The 19,137-nt window shown below is 32.1% G+C and overlaps 1 protein-coding gene across 1 annotated transcript in view; it reads left to right on the forward strand.

Annotated features, from left to right (window-relative positions):
- Positions 1 to 255: 255 nt before the first annotated feature.
- LOC142331349 (general odorant-binding protein 19d-like) overlaps positions 256 to 19,137 on the forward strand; it is a 33,548-nt gene continuing 14,666 nt past the window's right edge. The window contains exons 1-4 of the mRNA XM_075377186.1: positions 256 to 417; positions 4,876 to 4,951; positions 14,288 to 14,340; positions 19,050 to 19,085. Of these exons, the coding sequence (XP_075233301.1) occupies positions 358 to 417; positions 4,876 to 4,951; positions 14,288 to 14,340; positions 19,050 to 19,085 (225 nt within the window). The 5' untranslated portion in view covers positions 256 to 357. The remainder of the gene's footprint in view (positions 418 to 4,875; positions 4,952 to 14,287; positions 14,341 to 19,049; positions 19,086 to 19,137) is intronic.

Genomic DNA, 19,137 nt, shown 5'->3' on the forward strand with positions numbered 1-19,137 from the left:
AAAGATTGGTGAGCAGTTTTACTAGAATGTATAATATTAGCAAGGTGACATTGAACGGTGCGTTAACTATTATTACAAAGCAGGCATCCTCTGTGGTTGTAGTAGTAGATCAATCACATCTTCATCTTCCTCAATAAAGTAATCCCCTCCTATTAATGCCCCTTATTATTATTATTGTTATTTTTTACAAATTTTATACGTAAAAAAATAATTATTTGGCCTTGCTTTTTTAAATAAAAATGGAACATCCAGGATTATATTCTCAGTCACATTTCTACGACACTCAAGGATCATATCTTTTATTTAAATATTTTTATTTTTAATAAATAAGAATTTTCAATTTTATAATTCAACGACATGAAGTGCATAGTTTTTATTGTTTCGTCTTTGTTGGCTGTACAAATACAATACGCATCTGTAAGTAAGAGAAATCTATTTTAATTATGAATAACTTTTTATATCTAGTATTATGTAATATAATTTTTATATATTTAAATTAGGCTAATTATTTTTATAAGCTTTATGAAAAGTTAAGTGATTAAGCAATGCTCAGGTTCAAACTCAGAAACCGTATAACTACCTTTATCAATTTAAATATCTGTGCTATCACTGCCCTATAGTCTTCAGGGATAAATTAACAGCACTAAATTGAAAACTTATTGACCTGAGATGAAACCAAGTATTGAACTAAGCAGTCAGGTTTAAAATTGAATATGAAAATACGATCAATAAATATACATTAAAAATAAAGTTATATCCATTTTTCTAATTATTTCAATACAATGCCTTTTCAGTTTCATTATTAATATTAATAAACCTGTTAAAGAATAATATACGTAAAATTCATTTAACGATTCTTATTTATCCCTTAGATTGAATTAAATTCTCATCTTTAATTGTAACTTACAATATTAATAATAAAATAATAATAATATTTAGTATAAACAATAAACAGAAAAGTTTGTTCTGCATCCAATCAGATTGCATTTTAATTTCTTTTTTTAAATTTGTACTGCAGACAGATTTAGAAATTATAACAGATAATTTTTTTATTTTTTATATTAAATAAAATTAATTTCGCAAGCCGCAACTAAATAAAAGGGCAAAATTATCTAGGGATGTATTCTAATTTATTCTTTTTCTTCTTGTGGTAATCCATTTCGGTTGTTGCTACCACCATGGTAATTCTCAACTGTCCACAGCTGCATATAAAAATTCAATGGTTGACTTAAAAAACCATGTTTGACAGGATAACCTTCATCAAGCCATAATTTTTTTTTGGGGGGCGAAAAACGCTCCTGCGTTATCATTAATGTTTATTAATTTATAGTTTATGATAAATGTGTTATTAACGATAGTCACACGCATTATTCTTTCTTTTTATATAATTTTATGAACACGATATATTTATTTTAAAAAACTAAATGATAAAAATTCACAATTAAAAAGAAAAACATCTTTAAAAACAATTAAAATACATCTTAAAATGAAAAATTAATTATTATTATTAAGTTATTAATAAAATTACTGTCTGCTTTATGGCAAATAGCTTAAACACACTAATTAAATTTTTTTGTTATAAACTGATGACCCTAAAGCATACGATAACATTGTTTCATTATCCCCTAAAATTGTTCTATGTTTGCCCACAGGTTAATTTTACAACGTAATACTGCGTAACAGGTACAATCCACAAGGATGTGGTGCACTGTTAGTTGGTAGTTGCAGCAAGCACAAAGAGGTGCATCCATTTGCACCATCAGATATCCATGAGTATGCCTAATGTGCCCTATTCATAAAGGCGGCAGATAATAATCTCCTCTCAACAGTTAATTCTGCATGAGGAGTTTGATGGTGATATAGTGTTCTTAATTGGCTGAATATTATTGTTCATAGTAGCACCCCATTCACTTTGCCAATCATCATGAACTACCCTCTTCGGAAAACAGACAAGATTGTAGGAACCAATGCAATTAGTAAACGTAGGCTATAAACAAGCCTCTTTGGCTACACTATCTATGCGTTCATTGCCTGAAATTCCTTTATGGCTGGGGATCCATCAGAAGCTCACTGTTGTATTACGTTTGGACATTTGCAAAATAGCAGACTGAATTTCATATCAACAGGGTGTCTGGAGTATATGTCACTTCTTCATCCGATTAATTTACACTACACAATATTCTGTAAGAGCTAATATAAGCGATATAAAAAAAAAGCATAGCCATTTTGATAAATATATTTCTAGCTTTCTCTATTCAATTAGTTATCTCCAAAGAATTTTGTTGTTTGTCAAAGATGATACTGCACATTTCATTAGGTTATTTATTTAATAATACCGATGTGTGTATAAAGATTTCTCAGATTTCCAATTAAGTCTAACCAAATTATGCTAATAAAATAATGCAGTTTCCTAAAAACCAAAAATTTGTATTTTTTTTTTATTTTTGCCCGTTAACAATTTTACAAATAAAATGATAAAGTTTATACAGTAAAATACTACGCATTAATACAGCAAATACACCTGAAACTAGTAAAAATGATAGATTAACTGACACGTATTCCAAAACAAAATTCAGAGGAGAAATATCAGAACTATTCCTAATCAAAACAGGTTTAAGACAAGGAGATGGACTATCCCCACTGCTCTTCAACTGCGTCCCAGAATATGTAATATGAGAGTGGTACAAAAAAGAACCATCACACGTAACAATTGAAGCAAGGAAACACGTAAACCAAATCAAAGTAAACTCTAGGATTTGCAGATGACCTAGCATTTCTAGCCAATAACATCACAGAAGCTAGAATTCAAGTACTCCATTGGAATAACTAGCAGGAAAAATAGGCCTAAGAATATAATATGAAAATACTAGAATAATGGCCACAAATCCCCTTGTATTGAAACACGTAATCATAAATGGGCATAAAGTCCAGCTAGTTGAACAGTTTAAATATTTAGGAAAAAATATCACACATGACCTCAAAGAAAAAATGAACTGGAAAGAAAGATCACGAAAGCTCAGTTATAAACAAAATACCACCAAAACTACATATAATAAAAGATGCATCTCAATAAATACCAAACTCAGACATTACAAAACTGTAATCAGACCTATAATATCATATGGAAGTGAAACACTCTTCAAACTAAAATCCAACATTTCCTACTCTGTAGAGATGCAAAAAATAGAAAGAAGAATTCTAAGAACATGCATAAATAAAAGACGACTTACTGATGGGAGAGAATAGAGACTCATACCAAACCAAGAGGTGCATAAAGACATAGAACCAGCTCTAGACTATTTTAGAAAGAAAAGAATCTTCTTCTTTGGACATACAATAAGAAGGCTCGTCAGGAAACTGGTCGAGAAATACTGGAAAATGTCTAAAACACTGACCTGGATAACCAAAATTAAACAAGATATGCAAAAACTAAAAATCACAATAGAAGATTTACAAAATAAAACTGACAATATAAAAATACTAAAAGAAGCTAACTCCAGATTTAAAATTAAAGAAAACAACAACAAGGGTTTGTTCAGAAGAACTAAAAAAAAGCATGATCTGACAGAATGAAGTATTGGGAAGCAATCAAGAAAACAAAATAAGAAGAAAAGACGAACCAGAGTTGACTATAGTGGTCGGTCCACTGTGACCTCAAAAAAAAAAAAAAAAAATACTATGGATATTAATAATAACTTGAAATTATGCAAATCAGTCATAATGATGATGATGATTATCATAATAGTTTGATTATAATGTAAAGAAAAAATTAACATCCACTTAAATAAAAAGAACTGAATTTGGAATAAAAATGAAAAAATATTCTTTGTAGAAAACAGAAAAATAAGGTAAAACTTTTTAAATTTAACCGCTTAAATATACAATTTATAAATTTGTATGTCTGCACAGAAAGGAACTGACTATAACCATTCAGAAAAAAACGAAATATTTTTTTTATTTTCTAATGTGTATGTTGCAATCTGCTTCAATAAGTGACCAATAATTAACCTCCCCTAGCCAAATGAGGTGTAGTTTTGAACATACTCAGGTTGATCATTCCTGAGCCAATCATACCCATCTGTTCTCTAGTATTCAAATCCGCATAAAACAGACTAACTTTTACTTCGATTTCAGCTGTTTAACAACTAAATTTGTGAAAAGTTAACTACTAGACAAGTCCTGTGTGCAGCTAAGTATTAATATAAAATTTTAGAATTTACAAAAATGCAATCATATTCTTCTTCTTTATGAAACTATCACGTGACAAATCTCAAAGACCCCCACCTACCACACCTATATGTATATCTTGTACTTTATCAATTAAACTATTTTTTATTTAATTACTTAATATACTTAATCTTTTTTTTTTCTTTCTCTTTTGCTTAATTTATTGTCTTAAAGTCTACAGAAATTTTTGTTACTATATTTATCTATACACACATACACTGTTATACTATATGCTTGTTTAACTAGTTTAACTCATATTTAACTGTAAATACAATCTGAATGCAAAAAAACCAGTATGATGTAAATTAAATAACAATAAGATGTAGTTATCACGTAGGTGCACAATGCTAAGATTTTATGTTTAATAATCATAAAATATCTACCTAAAAATAACATAAAAAAATTACTAATCTTTAAACAGCAAATTTACAGGAAACTCAAACATTATGATACATGTTTTCCTTTCCAAATTCCCTTTCACTGTAAGTAATGGTAAATACTCCCATTAAGTGTCTTCTACAGATTGTATCTGTAATTTTACATATTCAAGTAAAAAACTTGCTAAATTAATTAAAAATTATGGTTCTAAGCTTAAACTCACAACCATTATCAACTGTTATTATTGAAAATTTTAATTATCTTTTACAGGCAGCACCAAGACCGGACAAAGAAAAATTTCTGGAAATATTTGAAAAATGCAGACAAAAAGAAAATGTAGATGAAGGTAAAATAGATATATAATGTAATTTATTATGCTAATCAGTAGTGTCCAAATTTCATATCTTACACTATTATATAAAGATCAAGAGGGTTTTTGTTTGTTTAGGATAAACAAAAAACCTACTTGATCAATTGGAACCAAATTTTTCTTTTATTCCAAATTGTTCTTTCATCTCAAAAAAAAATGTATATATACACATATGTAGCAGTAGAGATGTGCCGATTGAGATACAAATTCAAAATTTATTGAATTAATGAACTGTGAGTTTCTATCACTGTGTGAGATGAGTTTGAACTGATTAATTTGAATCAATTGAATGAATAATATTACAAAAATAATAAAATTAATTTTACATTAAATAAATTTAAAAAAAATTTGTTTGACAATAATGGGCTTTTCTTGGGGGTCTGTGTGTGAGGCTAGAGTGGTGAGGTATGCGAACACCTTATGGGAGGCTAGATCAATCATCAACATCAACTGGTAACAAACAGGGTATCATTGGGGTGCTGTTTTGGGAGGTGCAATGACATGCTTTTATATCTCTGCAAACAATTGTCCAGTTTTCAAAATGTATATAAATATATATAAAGTTTGTCTGTTTTTTTTTTATCGCATCACGTGAGAACCAACCAACCAATTACTTTAAAATTTGCAAGATACATTCAAGTTATCCCAGGAAAGGTTTTAAGCCATCAACCGAGGCCCCAACTCCCTTGAAGGTTAAGATATTAAAATATACATTATTTCTTTGCCCCCAACGAGGGTGAAGTTGTGAATTAAAGATATTCATTAAGCAAAAAATGGATTAATTCTTTTACTTCATTAATATATTTCAGCTACCAAGTTAAAGAAATAAGTTTTGAATTTTTTGTCATCAAAGGTGTGTGTACTTCAGTTACCATAGTTACTATCATTTTATCTTTATTTAATTTCCTTTTCAGGTTTCTATAAAGCCTGAATACTATGAGTATGATTATTATTTATCAGTCTTATTTTCACAACCATGAGAATAACGTACAGTGTGGGGGTATCTACCCCCCCCACACTGTAGATGGTAGATGGGAATGGTGACTGAAGCAAGCTCTGCAGGTGTACAGAGTGCCAGTACCCCTGAAAAATTGCGAGTAGCAAGCAAAACAAGTTCTGCAGCCATGGGGTAAGTCCCTTGGCCTTGGGAGGCCCAAGGAGCCCCTAATTTGACTCTGGCATTCACCTGGACTGATCTGAGCTGTGAGGGTCCAGGTTCTGGCTTGACGGGCCAAAGTTACTAAATATAATCAAGCTATGAAACAATCTCATGTTTTAATCTAGTTTTACATAATTATGCTGATACACTGTAGAGTAACTTATTTAATTAAGAAAGATGAAAACCGTACAATTACTTGAAGTGATTATATGGACCTCATATACGTATATTAAATTTTATTAATATACATGTATATATATATATATATATATATTTTTTTTTTTTTATCGGTTGTAGACAGACTAACATGTAAAAATATTATTCATGAAAATTGAAATAGTCAATAAAGTTTTGGAATCATTACTACTCAAATCATATTTATTAATATTTTAATCTATTACAAACGGTCTATTTTTGTTTTCTTTTTTCCAGAACATATTTCTTTAAACAATGATCTGATTATGAATTAAATTACTAACTGTCAATTTATTATAAGATATTAAATTTTATTTTAACAGTTTTCATCAATATTATTTTTTTCCAAAAAATTACATAAAAATACGAGGTGCGAAAATAAAGTAATGAGACTGATTTTTCTTTGTAAGATGTGGTAACCCTGCAGCTTGCGTAGGCACACCATCTTTGACCTTTGTCTATAAGCTACTTCTAGTCCAAGCGGCACATTGATGCAACTGCTCAGTCGTGAGTTGTGCTGTAATAAGTGAACACGTGTTTGTGTCTCTCGTCACAGAAATGAAACCGCAAAATATTGCGCAACGGTATGCCATTTCTTTTTGCGTTAAATTGGGTGAAAACGCGACGACAACTTATGGTAAGCTTCAGAAGGCTTTTGGAGAGAGGAGGTTATGTCAAGAGCTCAAGTTTTTCGGTGGCATAAAATTTTTAGTGAAGGCAGAACGAATGTTGAAGATGAAGACCGCAGTGGACGACCATCAACCTCACAGACAGATGTCAACTTGACCAGGGTGCGTGAAATCGTACGATCTGATTATCCGTGAAAATGATTGCAGAAGAACTCAACATCAATCGAGAAACGGTTCGTCTAATATTAACTGAAGATCTTGGTATGAGAAAGATTTGTGCAAAAATGGTCCCCAAAAATCTCACACAACAGCGAGAAACACGGAAAAATGTGGCAGCCGATCTGATAGAGCAAACGGAAATCAATCCAGATTTGTTGAGCCGTATTATCACCGGTGATGAAGGTTGGTTTTTTCAATACGATCCAGAGACAAAACGCCAAAGTTCGCAATGGTGCTCAAAGAGATCACCCAGACCAATAAAAGCTGGCATGTCAAAGTCAAAAGTGAAATGCATGCTTGTGTGCTTCTTCGATTCCAAGGGAATTGTTCATAAAGAGTGGGTGCCTCCTGGACAAACAGTTAACCAATATTTCTATAAAGAAATTTTAGAAAGACTTCGTAAACGAGTTCTTCGTGTCCGTGCCAACATTGCTGATAATTGGATTCTGCATCACGATAATGCGCCATCCCATACTGCTCTGTCAGTACAGCAATTTTTAACCTCAAAACAAATTTCAGTACTACCACAGCCACCTTATTCACCAGATATCGCTCCGTGCGACTTTTTTCTATTTCCAAGAGTCAAAATGGCGGTCAAGGGACACCATTTTCAAACAACACAAGATGTCCAAAAAGCTGTGACGAGGGACACAAACACGTGTTCACTTATTACAGCACAATTCACGACTGAGCAGTTGCATCAATGTGCCGCTTTGACTAGAAGTAGCTTATAGACCAAGGTCAAAGCTGGTGTGCCAATGCAAGCTGCAGGGTTGCCACATCTTGCAAAGAAAAATCAGTCTCATTACTTTATTGCCGCACCTCGTAAATTTTAATATTTATAATAGTTTTTTAATAAGCAACACTGATACATAACCATCTATATAATATATATAAATCTGAAAATTTATTTTTAACTTCTACTATTTGATACTTCACTAAATTACTTTCACAAATAATTTTGGTCTTCTTCCGTTTGATACATATTTCATAAAAATTGGTATGGATATTCTGTAATTATAGAGGCATAACTGAACACTTACATATCGATATAATACTCCTCCTAATACAGGCGAATAAAACAAATATAAATAAACGTATTAGTATTTACTTATGACAATAGTAATAAAAAAAAATTAAAATAAAACAAATATAACAGAATTTATGTTTTATTCTAAAATAGAGCAAGAGAAAATTTTAAGAATATTAGCTTGAATTTGAAATTTGTTTCTATTCGGGAGGGCGAAAAACGCTTTTGCATTATCATCGCCCGGAAAAACGTAATACAATATTACAAAAAACGTATTTCAATAATGATTAAAAAAATGATAATTTTTTTAATGATTAAACAGCATTAGGAAACAACAAAATATTCGATAGCATTGTTTCCTAGAATATCTATGAAGTTAGTTCCCAATTTATGTTTATGAAGCATCCTGCATAGCACACAGTCTAGAAGGGTATGGTGCAACGTTGTTCGGCAGTCGCAGCGAACACAAACTGGTGCATCTGTCTGATTCATTTGGTGTCTAGGCGTAAGATTATTAGGACCTTTTCGTAAACAGCAAATAATATAACCTTCTTTTGACGGTTATTCCGGATTGAGGAGCTCCATGGCAACACAGAATCCGATGTACAATAGTTTATTATCTACTGTAGCGTCACCTTCTTCGAAGAGTATGTTTAACGTAATTAATAAAATGAGTGGTTAAAGACAGTTGGCTAAATGCGTCTTTAGCAGCGGAATTTCCACGTTCATTACCAGACGGCCAGGGATCCAGCAGAAACTCGCTTGCGTCCGCCACGGTTCAACTCGGCGATTGTATTATGAATTTCGGTAACGATGGGATATCTAGAATACAAATGTTCTAAAAGATTGGAGTGCACTACACGAATCGCTACAAATAAGAATGTAACGATGTTTTTACTTAATGATATTCAAAACCATATTTATGGCGAACGGTTCAGTATTGTAGACACTTGTAATACTAGGTAGACCAAACACATAGGTTCTGTCATTTACCGCATCAAACGGTATAATTCTGTTTCGACCCATCTGTGTATACCACTGCATCTGGGTTTGTCCTGGATAGAAATTTGTAAAACGTTTGCTGAAAAACGAGGAGTTAATTTTTTATTGTGTATGGTGAGGTCATAATTAAAATTTATAGGGTCGAGTCTCACGGAGGATATGAACAGGGGTGTCAAAATTTAAAAGGTGATTACACGCCGGGTACGAAAACCCAATTGAATTTGAAATAAACTGTGGTATTAGACACTATAAAAATGAAACGGTTATTATAATTCTTTTTTTATTATTTAACATAAACTAATTCACTTAATTCTGATTATGAAAACATGCCATGGAAATTCATAAATTGAGAAAATTTTGGGTTGAATTTTTTCCAGAGAAGCAGATATTTTAAAAATAAACAGACTACTCATTAAAAAATGAAAAATATAGTTCAAAGAAATATTATTTTACTGGGTTTTTGAAGAAAAGTACGGTATTACTTTCGATGTTACGGTGGAAGTGGGGTGTAAAAATAAATTTTCTTTTGAGGTATGAGAAGTAGATAAATATGATTCACTTAAATTGAAGCTTCCTTGTAAATTTATAGGTCTATGTATAAAACTTCGTGGCTCAAAAATCTCCAAACTACACAATAAATTTCTTGAAATTTACAATGCTCTAGTAGTGCATTTGAAAATTTTATTCAGGTTGATCGAATCGTTCTCGAGTTACCCTCAATATAAGGTCAAAAAGATTTGAGCGGTAAAGTTAGAAGCAAGGTTAGTTATAATGCTGCAAGTTGGAACGTTGACGTTTCTTTTTGCGGGTATCTATTGATAGCAATATTAAACCAAATTAAATCAAGGAAAAGTCGGTTTTCTTGAGAACTGTGCATTTTTTAAATTTTTATTTATGAAGTGTCTTACTGGAGCAAGACACACTCATACACATATTAACCCCTGAGTTGACCTATTCTTAAAAATGATATCTTGGATGTAGTACATTATAGTTCAAAAAAAGATGAAATTTCAGTTCATGGAAAATTTTCTTTCTCATTTTTTCAGAGTATTAGGTAGCTCTTTCATTGGTGGTTTTGTAATTAGAATAGTTACAGCTAATCGAACTGCGTAAAATGTCTAAAACGATCTGGAAGTACAGTAATGTATATTTAAAAAGTGTGAATTTTTTTACACTTACACTAAGTGTGAGTATATTTGTGTTTACATTTCTTATTTCTGTTTTATAAAAAAATAATTAATGCAAACTTATTAAAAAGCATTGCATTATGAATTTTTTCCCGACGTACAACGAATTATCGTTATCAGTGCCCGAACACAATATTACTAAGCAATTAAAAATCAAGCAAGAAATATGAAACAACAGTATAAGTCAAAATCAATAAATAAACAAAAAACATTAAAGTAGTATTCAGATCGTGGATACCGGTGTTCTCTGGTGGTTGGGGTTTCAATTAACCACAGATCAGGAACGGTCGCCTGGGACTGTGCATGAGTACACTTCATTTACATTCATATCTATCATCCTCTGAAGTAATACCTTACGCTGGTTCCGGAGGTTAAACAGGAAAAGAAATATTTGAATACAGATACAAGGCCTTAAGAAATAGTAAGGCGTTCGATAATATCGTCATACTGAACCCCTAGTTTAAACTTCCAACGCAATGCGGCATAACAGACAACAGTCCACATGAATGTGGTGTACCGTTAGTTGGCAGTAGCAGCAAACACAAACGGGTGCATCGGTCTGATTCATGAAGGGTCCATGAGTAAGTTTAGTGTGCCCTATTCGCAAACGACAAATAATAACCTCCTCTCGACGGTTATTCCTTAATGAAGAGCTCCACGGTGTTCTTAACTGGCCGACGATTCTTTATTATTGTTAGTATTCTATTCACTTTGCCACTCATCACGGACCACCATCTTGTGAAAACACAGTGAAAGGAGGTTGCAAACAAGCTTTTTTGCCGAACTATCAGCGCGCTCATTACCTGAAATTGCAATATGGCTGCGGATCCAGCAGAAGCTCACACTTTAGTTACGCTGAGTAATTTCAGAAATAATGAACTGAATCTCACGAACAACAGGGTGTCTGAAGTACATGTGACTAATCGTCTGCAAGGCAATCATGGAATCTGAACAGACAAGCACGTGTTGAAATGATGGGTAAATTATATTTAATACCTAATTAATGGATATAGGTCCATGACGAAAATAGCGACGGTACTGGGAAGGCCAAACATGTACATTCTGTTGCAAAATACAACAGAATTATCATGTTTCGAGCCGTTTGTATAAACTACAGCATCAATATTATATAATTTTTTTCTCAAGATAATCGGATTTTTTTTTTGTACTTTTTACGATACCGACAAAGACTAAGGCAGTAATTTACGAGAGAAGACCGCCAAGAGGGATAATAATGTTGAATAATAATACGAACTAGAGATAATTGTATACTTAGAGTTAAGAAAAGGCGCGGAGTTTTGATGCCAAGTGGAAAAGACCTTGGATGTAACCGATATCGATTAAATTAGAGAACACTATGACAAAAGTCAGTGATTTGGTTATTTTTAATCAAATATCATTAATCTTTAATGCGAGCGACATAGAAGCAGATCATTTGGATTCATCCATACGAAAAAGATGGCTCACCACTGTTCACTAGAATTACAACGGGGCTTGAAAGAAACTCACCTGTAGCAAAATGGATAAGTAAATGATGGACTGCACCGAGTATTCTGAGCGGTGCCCCGTGCGGACGAATAAGCCACGCAGCCATAGTCAAATTGGAAACGGATCAGAATTCAGTAGAAGCACAACATGCATACTCGATCAGCTTCCTAACAATTATTAGATACAGAATTCTCACCATGTCTAGCATTTTTAAACACTTTACATTCACCTCCTTTAAATTTTATCCACGTCAGTCGGTCAAACCGCAATCCTAAAAATGCATAGTTCACCAGCATGAAAGGCTGGGTTTCAACATGTTCCCTCAACCAGGAAAAGCAATTGCTTTCGTTTTCTCCTGGGAAAACTTGAATCCAGTAGTTTTACACCACAATTCTAAACAAATTACAGTGTTTTGGAACAACTTAAGGAAGTTGTTCTGCAAGAGCAGAAGCTAAAGTTTTACAAACAACATAGATTTAAAAATCTTCTATAATTAACAGGTTTTCACATGCAGTTTGTTATGGTATTTATGACTACAGCAAACTATGTAACACTTAGAACACTTCCTAGAGGTATTCATTTTTTTTAACGTGAAACTTTCTTTTACAGTCATTCCAATTCAAATATGATATAACGGAATTGAGGAAATACCTTGATAAATGCAAGGAGATTCCCTTGTATACTCCATTCATGTAGTGTATTTAGGATTCCTCTCCTCTAAAAAACTGTCGTACATCTTTTGCTTATTGAAAAATAGAGCAATCGGGCGTTAGCGAAGAAGGAAGGCATTTTGAATAACAGATAGGTAACTAACAAGATCAAAAGACAACCTACCTTGGCAGAAAATGCATTGTTCAGGGGCAATTAGAGTGTTTTTTGTCACTACATGATAGTTTATCATTCGTTCCATCAACTTGCACAGGGTACTGGTCCAGGAGATAAGATGATAATTTGAAGGGCACACTTTATTCTAACCAGGTTTCAGTACAGGAATCGCCAGTACTTCTGACAAAGAATCTGAAAAAACTTGGTCAGAAAATATTTTATTGTAAATAGACCAAAGATGTAATGCAATAACTGGGAGGTGAAATAATATACTGAGGCTAATATCATTTCCAGAGGATGTGTCACGAGAATTATTCAAGACATACCTGAGCTCATCAAAAGAAAAAGGAACATTTAATTCATTTGGCAAGTCTCCAACAACAAATGGGGTAATTTCTACCAGCAACTTACACCTCATAAACTCAGGTCAATATGATGATGTAAGGGAAACCGACACAAATGTATTTCCAAACGTGTTCACCGTATCAATCGGCAAGGTGACACAAGGTTGCTGTTGTTTTCCAGTCCAATCATAAGCGGAGATTGTCCTATCCACACATGACCCGAATGTTTCTCCACACAACCGATGATGGAGCATTGTATGAAAACATTACATCTTATTGCCACTGTTAGCAAAATTAATTTACTCTCTTTTTACTATTACAGTATCCTCTCTATTCCCTAGTTGCCTCAATGGGTAAAGCAGTAAAGAAGTAATGACATTGAAGTTATTTTGGAGGTTTATAAATAAAAAACAAATTATTCAAAATTAACAGTATATAATCACTACATACAATCTGAATGTTTCTAATTTTTTTAACTTTCATGGTTTTTTGTTTATTCAGACTTATTACAGAAGTATAAACTGTATGTTAATGCACTTTTCAATTATGATAAACTTCTATTTATAGCAGTCTGTGCGGGAATTGTTGTTAAGATAATAATTACTATTATCTTTTCTGCTAAGATAACTATAGTTTCTGTGTTAAATACTGCTTACCTTTCTTAGCTTCATTATTTTATCAATTGTTGGGAATGGTTCTGAAACGTGTCAACTAGTGATACAAAATTAATCTAAGAAAGGTAAGCAGTACTCAACATAGAATTTATGCGGGAATGTTTTAAATGTATAAATTTAAATGTAAAATCAGTTTTATCAACATGATTAAAATTATTTTCATATTCTAACTATTTCTGAATATGATATCCATCTGACATTAAATAGTTTTATTTTTTATCATCAATTTGTGTTACTTCTAAGTAATCTAGCAATTTAAATATTATAATTTTATTTTAGTATCATTTATTAAGAGTAATTTCCAATACGTAATCCTGAATTTTGTTTTTAAGAGTTAAAAACTTTCACCTGAAAATTTTGGATTCAAATCCAAGTAAGGGCTTGGCATTTTTCACATATTTACAAAATCTATCTGTCATCAGTACCATACAGTATCTGTAACTGTATACTCGAATATAAATATTTAAGTGAATAAATAAATGAAATCAGTCAATAAATTGCAACTGAAAATTTATGTTTTTAAGATGCATTAAAAATAACATTTTTTTCTTCTTTTTAAGTGGCTTATGAATCGCTGAGAAAGAAGCAGTTACCAAAAACTGACAAAGGAAAGGTAAGTTTTATTCAATTTATCATCAATTCAGTTCTAATCAAAACATTATTAAAAAATCTCTTTACTAATGAAACTGAATATTTAAACTAAAAAAAATTCACACCAAATAAATTTACAAAAAAACCTATTTAAAAATATTGTTTAATCATCTTTGTGACTGACAGGGCACTGGGTGGACCAGTTGCAAAGGTTACTAAATAAAAACAAAACATTTTATTATATAATTTAATTTGGAGTCATACCAAATTAATATCAAAGATTGTCATGACAAAAACCAGAAAATTTTAAGAACTAATAATTTTATTCATAAAAAGAAAAGATCCCTGCAAATAGAAATAAATTAACAGCATTTGAACTTTGAAAGAAGTATTGAAAATCTATTTGCTTCCTCTGTCAATCTCCTCGAGTGTAAACAATTTCTGAATTAAAGCTCATTTATTACTAAACGATTAAATATTATGTGTGATTCAGCTAAGGAACAAACATCTCAGAAATGAATAATCAGATATTCAATTAAAGTATAGTTTAACTAAGTATTTACTGCGAGTTTTTATATAAGTCAGAAAAAAGTAGCCTGTTTTTGGAGCTCTGATAGGGAAGAAGGCCATACTTAAAATTTGTGAAACTTACAATATGATTGTTTCAATGGCAATCTCTATGGGGAATAGTAGTAGTAGTAGTCATCTGGAGGTCCTGGGTTCGAATCCTGATCAAGTTAGGCATTTTACATACGCTTAAAATTCCATTTCCATATAAGAGAACAAGCTTCAAACTTATTTGATGATATCATCAAGCCAAAAAATAAAATAAAAAACAAGGCGATCATATTTTATTTGTAAGGAATCTTTTACCTTTATTATTGAAAATAATCAAGCCTTGTTGAGTCCCTTCCAAGGCTCTTTCTCCATTAACAGAGTCATAATAAATTCAGAAGCTTATCTGCTTACCTTAATTTCACTTTAATGTTAAATTTATAACACTAGTTTTGCAACAAAACCGATACAATTGTCCTTTATCCTTTCAAGTTGTAGTTGCAGAGATACCATACTTTCATAAAAAATAGATTATGAATTTAATTAAATTAATTATTACAATTATCTATATATATAAAAATGTTAAGTTCGTTTGTGTACAGCTTCAAAAACTCAAAATGTTCTTCACCGATTGTGCTCAAATTTTAGCACGATATATAACCCGCATCAAAGATTGTTTTCATCTATTTTTAATAAATCTATCTATCTATTTTTAATTTGTACATTTTTAATTTCAAAATGTAAACAAAGGAAAACCAATCAGATCAATGTAAGATGGCCGCTGTCAAACACAACGACCAATCACAAAGAGCCCGTATGGCCGTTGCCAATGTAAACAAAATCACAACTGATTAAGTAACAAATTTCTTTGAATTATATTTAACAGCTAAAACATCTGTACTTTATTTTTAAAAAAAAAAACACCAAAACAAGAAGAACAAAAAGAAAAGCCACCAAGAAGGATGACTTACAGTAAATAAATTAAAACAACTAACTTTCTTATAGCACAGATAGAATTAAGACTATGCAAACAAAAAAAGTCGAAATAACCAAATACACAGAAAATAATATCCCTATATAATGACCAAAAAATCCTTTGTCAGGTTATTTTTTTACATATATATGACCAAACAATCGTTTTTTGGTCATTTAGCGTTCTTTGCTATGTAAAAGCAAAGAACAAAATTCACAAATAGTAACACTGAAACCACAGAACTAAGTATTCGTTTTTTTTTTGTTTTTTCTAACCTCCGAAACCACCGTTATGCATTGCTTCAGATGATGATAAGAATGATTTATAGCGTATGAAAATGCCATGCCTGACCGGGATTCCAACTCGGAACCACCGGATTAAAGTCCGAGACGTTACCACTCGCGCCACGGAGGCCGGCAAACATATTCGTTAGGAGCCAAATAAAAACACGACTTACCAATATGGCGTTGTGTGTCAAACCTATTTTATACGGACTATAATTACTTTTAATACGCGAAACCCTTTGCAATGATTGAACATTAACTTAAACCTCTTCAAAAATGATTCCTTTTGAACTAAGCCACATTTTGATATCATCGTTTTTCTATAACACGGCTGGAATTCTTTTCGTTTAATGATAAGAAGCGTTGTCTAAGACAATAACCGAATTCTCTTCCAAAGTACATAATACACCGCTAAACTATTTCTAAATAATTCAAATTCGTGTAATTTTTTTACGAATCGCGTTTTTATCAAAATCTCACCTTTTTCTCAATTGACCTGTGGGGTTTTGTTTTCTTTGGAAACCGTAATTCATTAATAGATTCATACTTGAGAATCACGTTGTACACTGAAGCAGCACAATTTCTACTTACGTTAGCAGTTTATTAACATCTGAAATCAACGCCGTTTGATTATTCTGTAATTTGTAAGCATTACTCTGCTTTTGTGAGCATTTAAAATGATGTGTTTTTTCACAGCCCACAAATCGTTATATATAAGAATGTTAAGTTCGTTTGTGTACGCTTCAAAAACTCAAAATGTTCTGCACCGATTGAGCTCAAATTTTAGCACAATATATAACCTGCATCAAAGATTGTTTTTATCTATTTTTCGCATCAGTCACATACCCGCGATCGCGAGAAAAGTTTTTTTAACGGTCAGCTGTGTACCAATGACCGCGCCATCTGCCGAAAGCGAGGGAAACACTCGCCATACCAGCTAACCACAACCGCAGTCACATAAAAAAAAACGTATCCACTTGCATCTGATTCAGATTTTTATACAATCTGAATTAAATATTCACTTTAATCGAGATACTTTTGTGTGATCGTGTCGTGATTGAGCTGCGCCTTTCACCAAGCTCTGAATTTATTAGAAAACGACCAACAGTGGGATATATGCATTAATGACGAGTGCAACACTGCACATCCAAACCAAATTCGCCCATTATTCGCAATTATATTGACCGCTTGCTTCCCTTCATCTCCCACAGAGTTATGGGAAAGATATCGATCGCATATGGCTGAAGATATTTTTCATAGAGTACGCCTAGAAAATATCAATATGACCATGGAATTTACAGAAGGAATTTACAACGAAGCATTGATAAATATTGAAGACAAGTGCTTAGCTATTGCAAATAAAGTTCTTAGTCAATTGGGAATGTCAGCACCTACCCGAGCCGCGATTGCTTCATTTGATGTGGATTTACGCTGTGAGCAGAGTTACAACATTGGTGATCTTCAGTCATATGTCCAATCAAACATTCCCAAATTAACGCGTGAACAGAAAGGCATTTATGATCGCATAATGCAAATGATAAATGACGGAGTTGGGGGGAGCTTCTTCTTGGATGCGCCAGGAGGAACTGGGAAAACATTCCTCATTGATTGATTCTAGCAACGGTTCGATCAAAAAATGACAATTATCCTGCTGCGGAATATTAATCAGCCAAAACTCTGCAACGGCACGCGATCTGCAGTTAAGAAATTGACGAATAACGTAGTGGAAGCAACGATTTTAACGGGACCTTTCAAAGGTGAAGATGTCCTAATTCCTCGAATACCCATTATCCCGACCGATACACGATTTTAATTTAAAAGATTGCATTCCCAATTCGATTGGCATTTGCAACCACAATCAATAAAGCTCAAGGTCAATATTTAGAATTGTGTGGTTTAGATTTAGATGCGGATTGCTTCTCACATGGGCAACTGTATGTTGCGTGTTCCCGAGTCGGCAAACCAGATAGCCTTTATATCTACGCAGACAGTGGAAAAACAAAAAAATATTGTATATCCACAAGTATTGCAAAATTAAACTTCTATGAAACGTATGCTTTGTTTTGTTTCACATTTCTCATCCATGCAACCACAATGTGCCACAGCGAAGCGTGACGGGTAGAGCTAGTAAATTATAATTCATAAAAGCATAAAATATGAGATTATGAACATTAAGATGGCTGATGTTTGAAATTTGTAACAATATGATTATGGATTTCACAAGTGTTATTCGGCCAAACCAAGTTTTTAAATTACATCTTTAAAAACAGTCATTTATCCAATTTCCAATATCCAGTTACCTATAAAAAACCTCTAAAAAATTTTCATCAACTAACCTGAATCTGAAATACCTAAATTTTTATGTATATTTTAATTAAATTCCATAATACATTATCAAGATTTCAAACTAGACTGTTTTTGATAATTCAGTGGATAGCAGTCTAGTACTACACACCTAGAGAACACATTTTAAATGGGACTAAATGTTTAATATTTTAAAGAAAGTAATACTTCAAAAAGGTGATTCTCAATTCAACTCCATATTTGTTCTTAATGTTTAGGCTTACAATCCAATTCTTTCAAAAAAATGAAGGTTTAAGCATCTCTAAAATTTCATTTTAGAAGTCATACCAGATTTGGCTTAAATGATCTGAAGATTTGTAGACAACAAATTTAAGTAATAGATTATTATAAATATTTCACATACATGCTATAGACTACTGAATTTTAACAACTTTAAAAAAATGAAACAATACAGTAAGAGGAGATTAAAAACAATATAAAAATAAAATTAGTAATAGTTCTATCTATTCAAATAGATTATTCCACTTTACTTTAACGTATATCTTTTTGATTTTTTTTAAGACTGGTGAATATTTTAAATGCTAGCATTTTATGATTTATATAATTTTTTTTCAGTGTATGGTTGCCTGTATGTTCGAAGAAACCGGATTGGTAAGTATATACATTCATATCATATGTTTTTTATAAATTAAAATAAATATAA

The sequence above is a fragment of the Lycorma delicatula genome, chromosome 10 (assembly GCF_047948215.1).
Source record: "Lycorma delicatula isolate Av1 chromosome 10, ASM4794821v1, whole genome shotgun sequence".
NCBI classification, from domain to species: domain Eukaryota; kingdom Metazoa; phylum Arthropoda; class Insecta; order Hemiptera; family Fulgoridae; genus Lycorma; species Lycorma delicatula.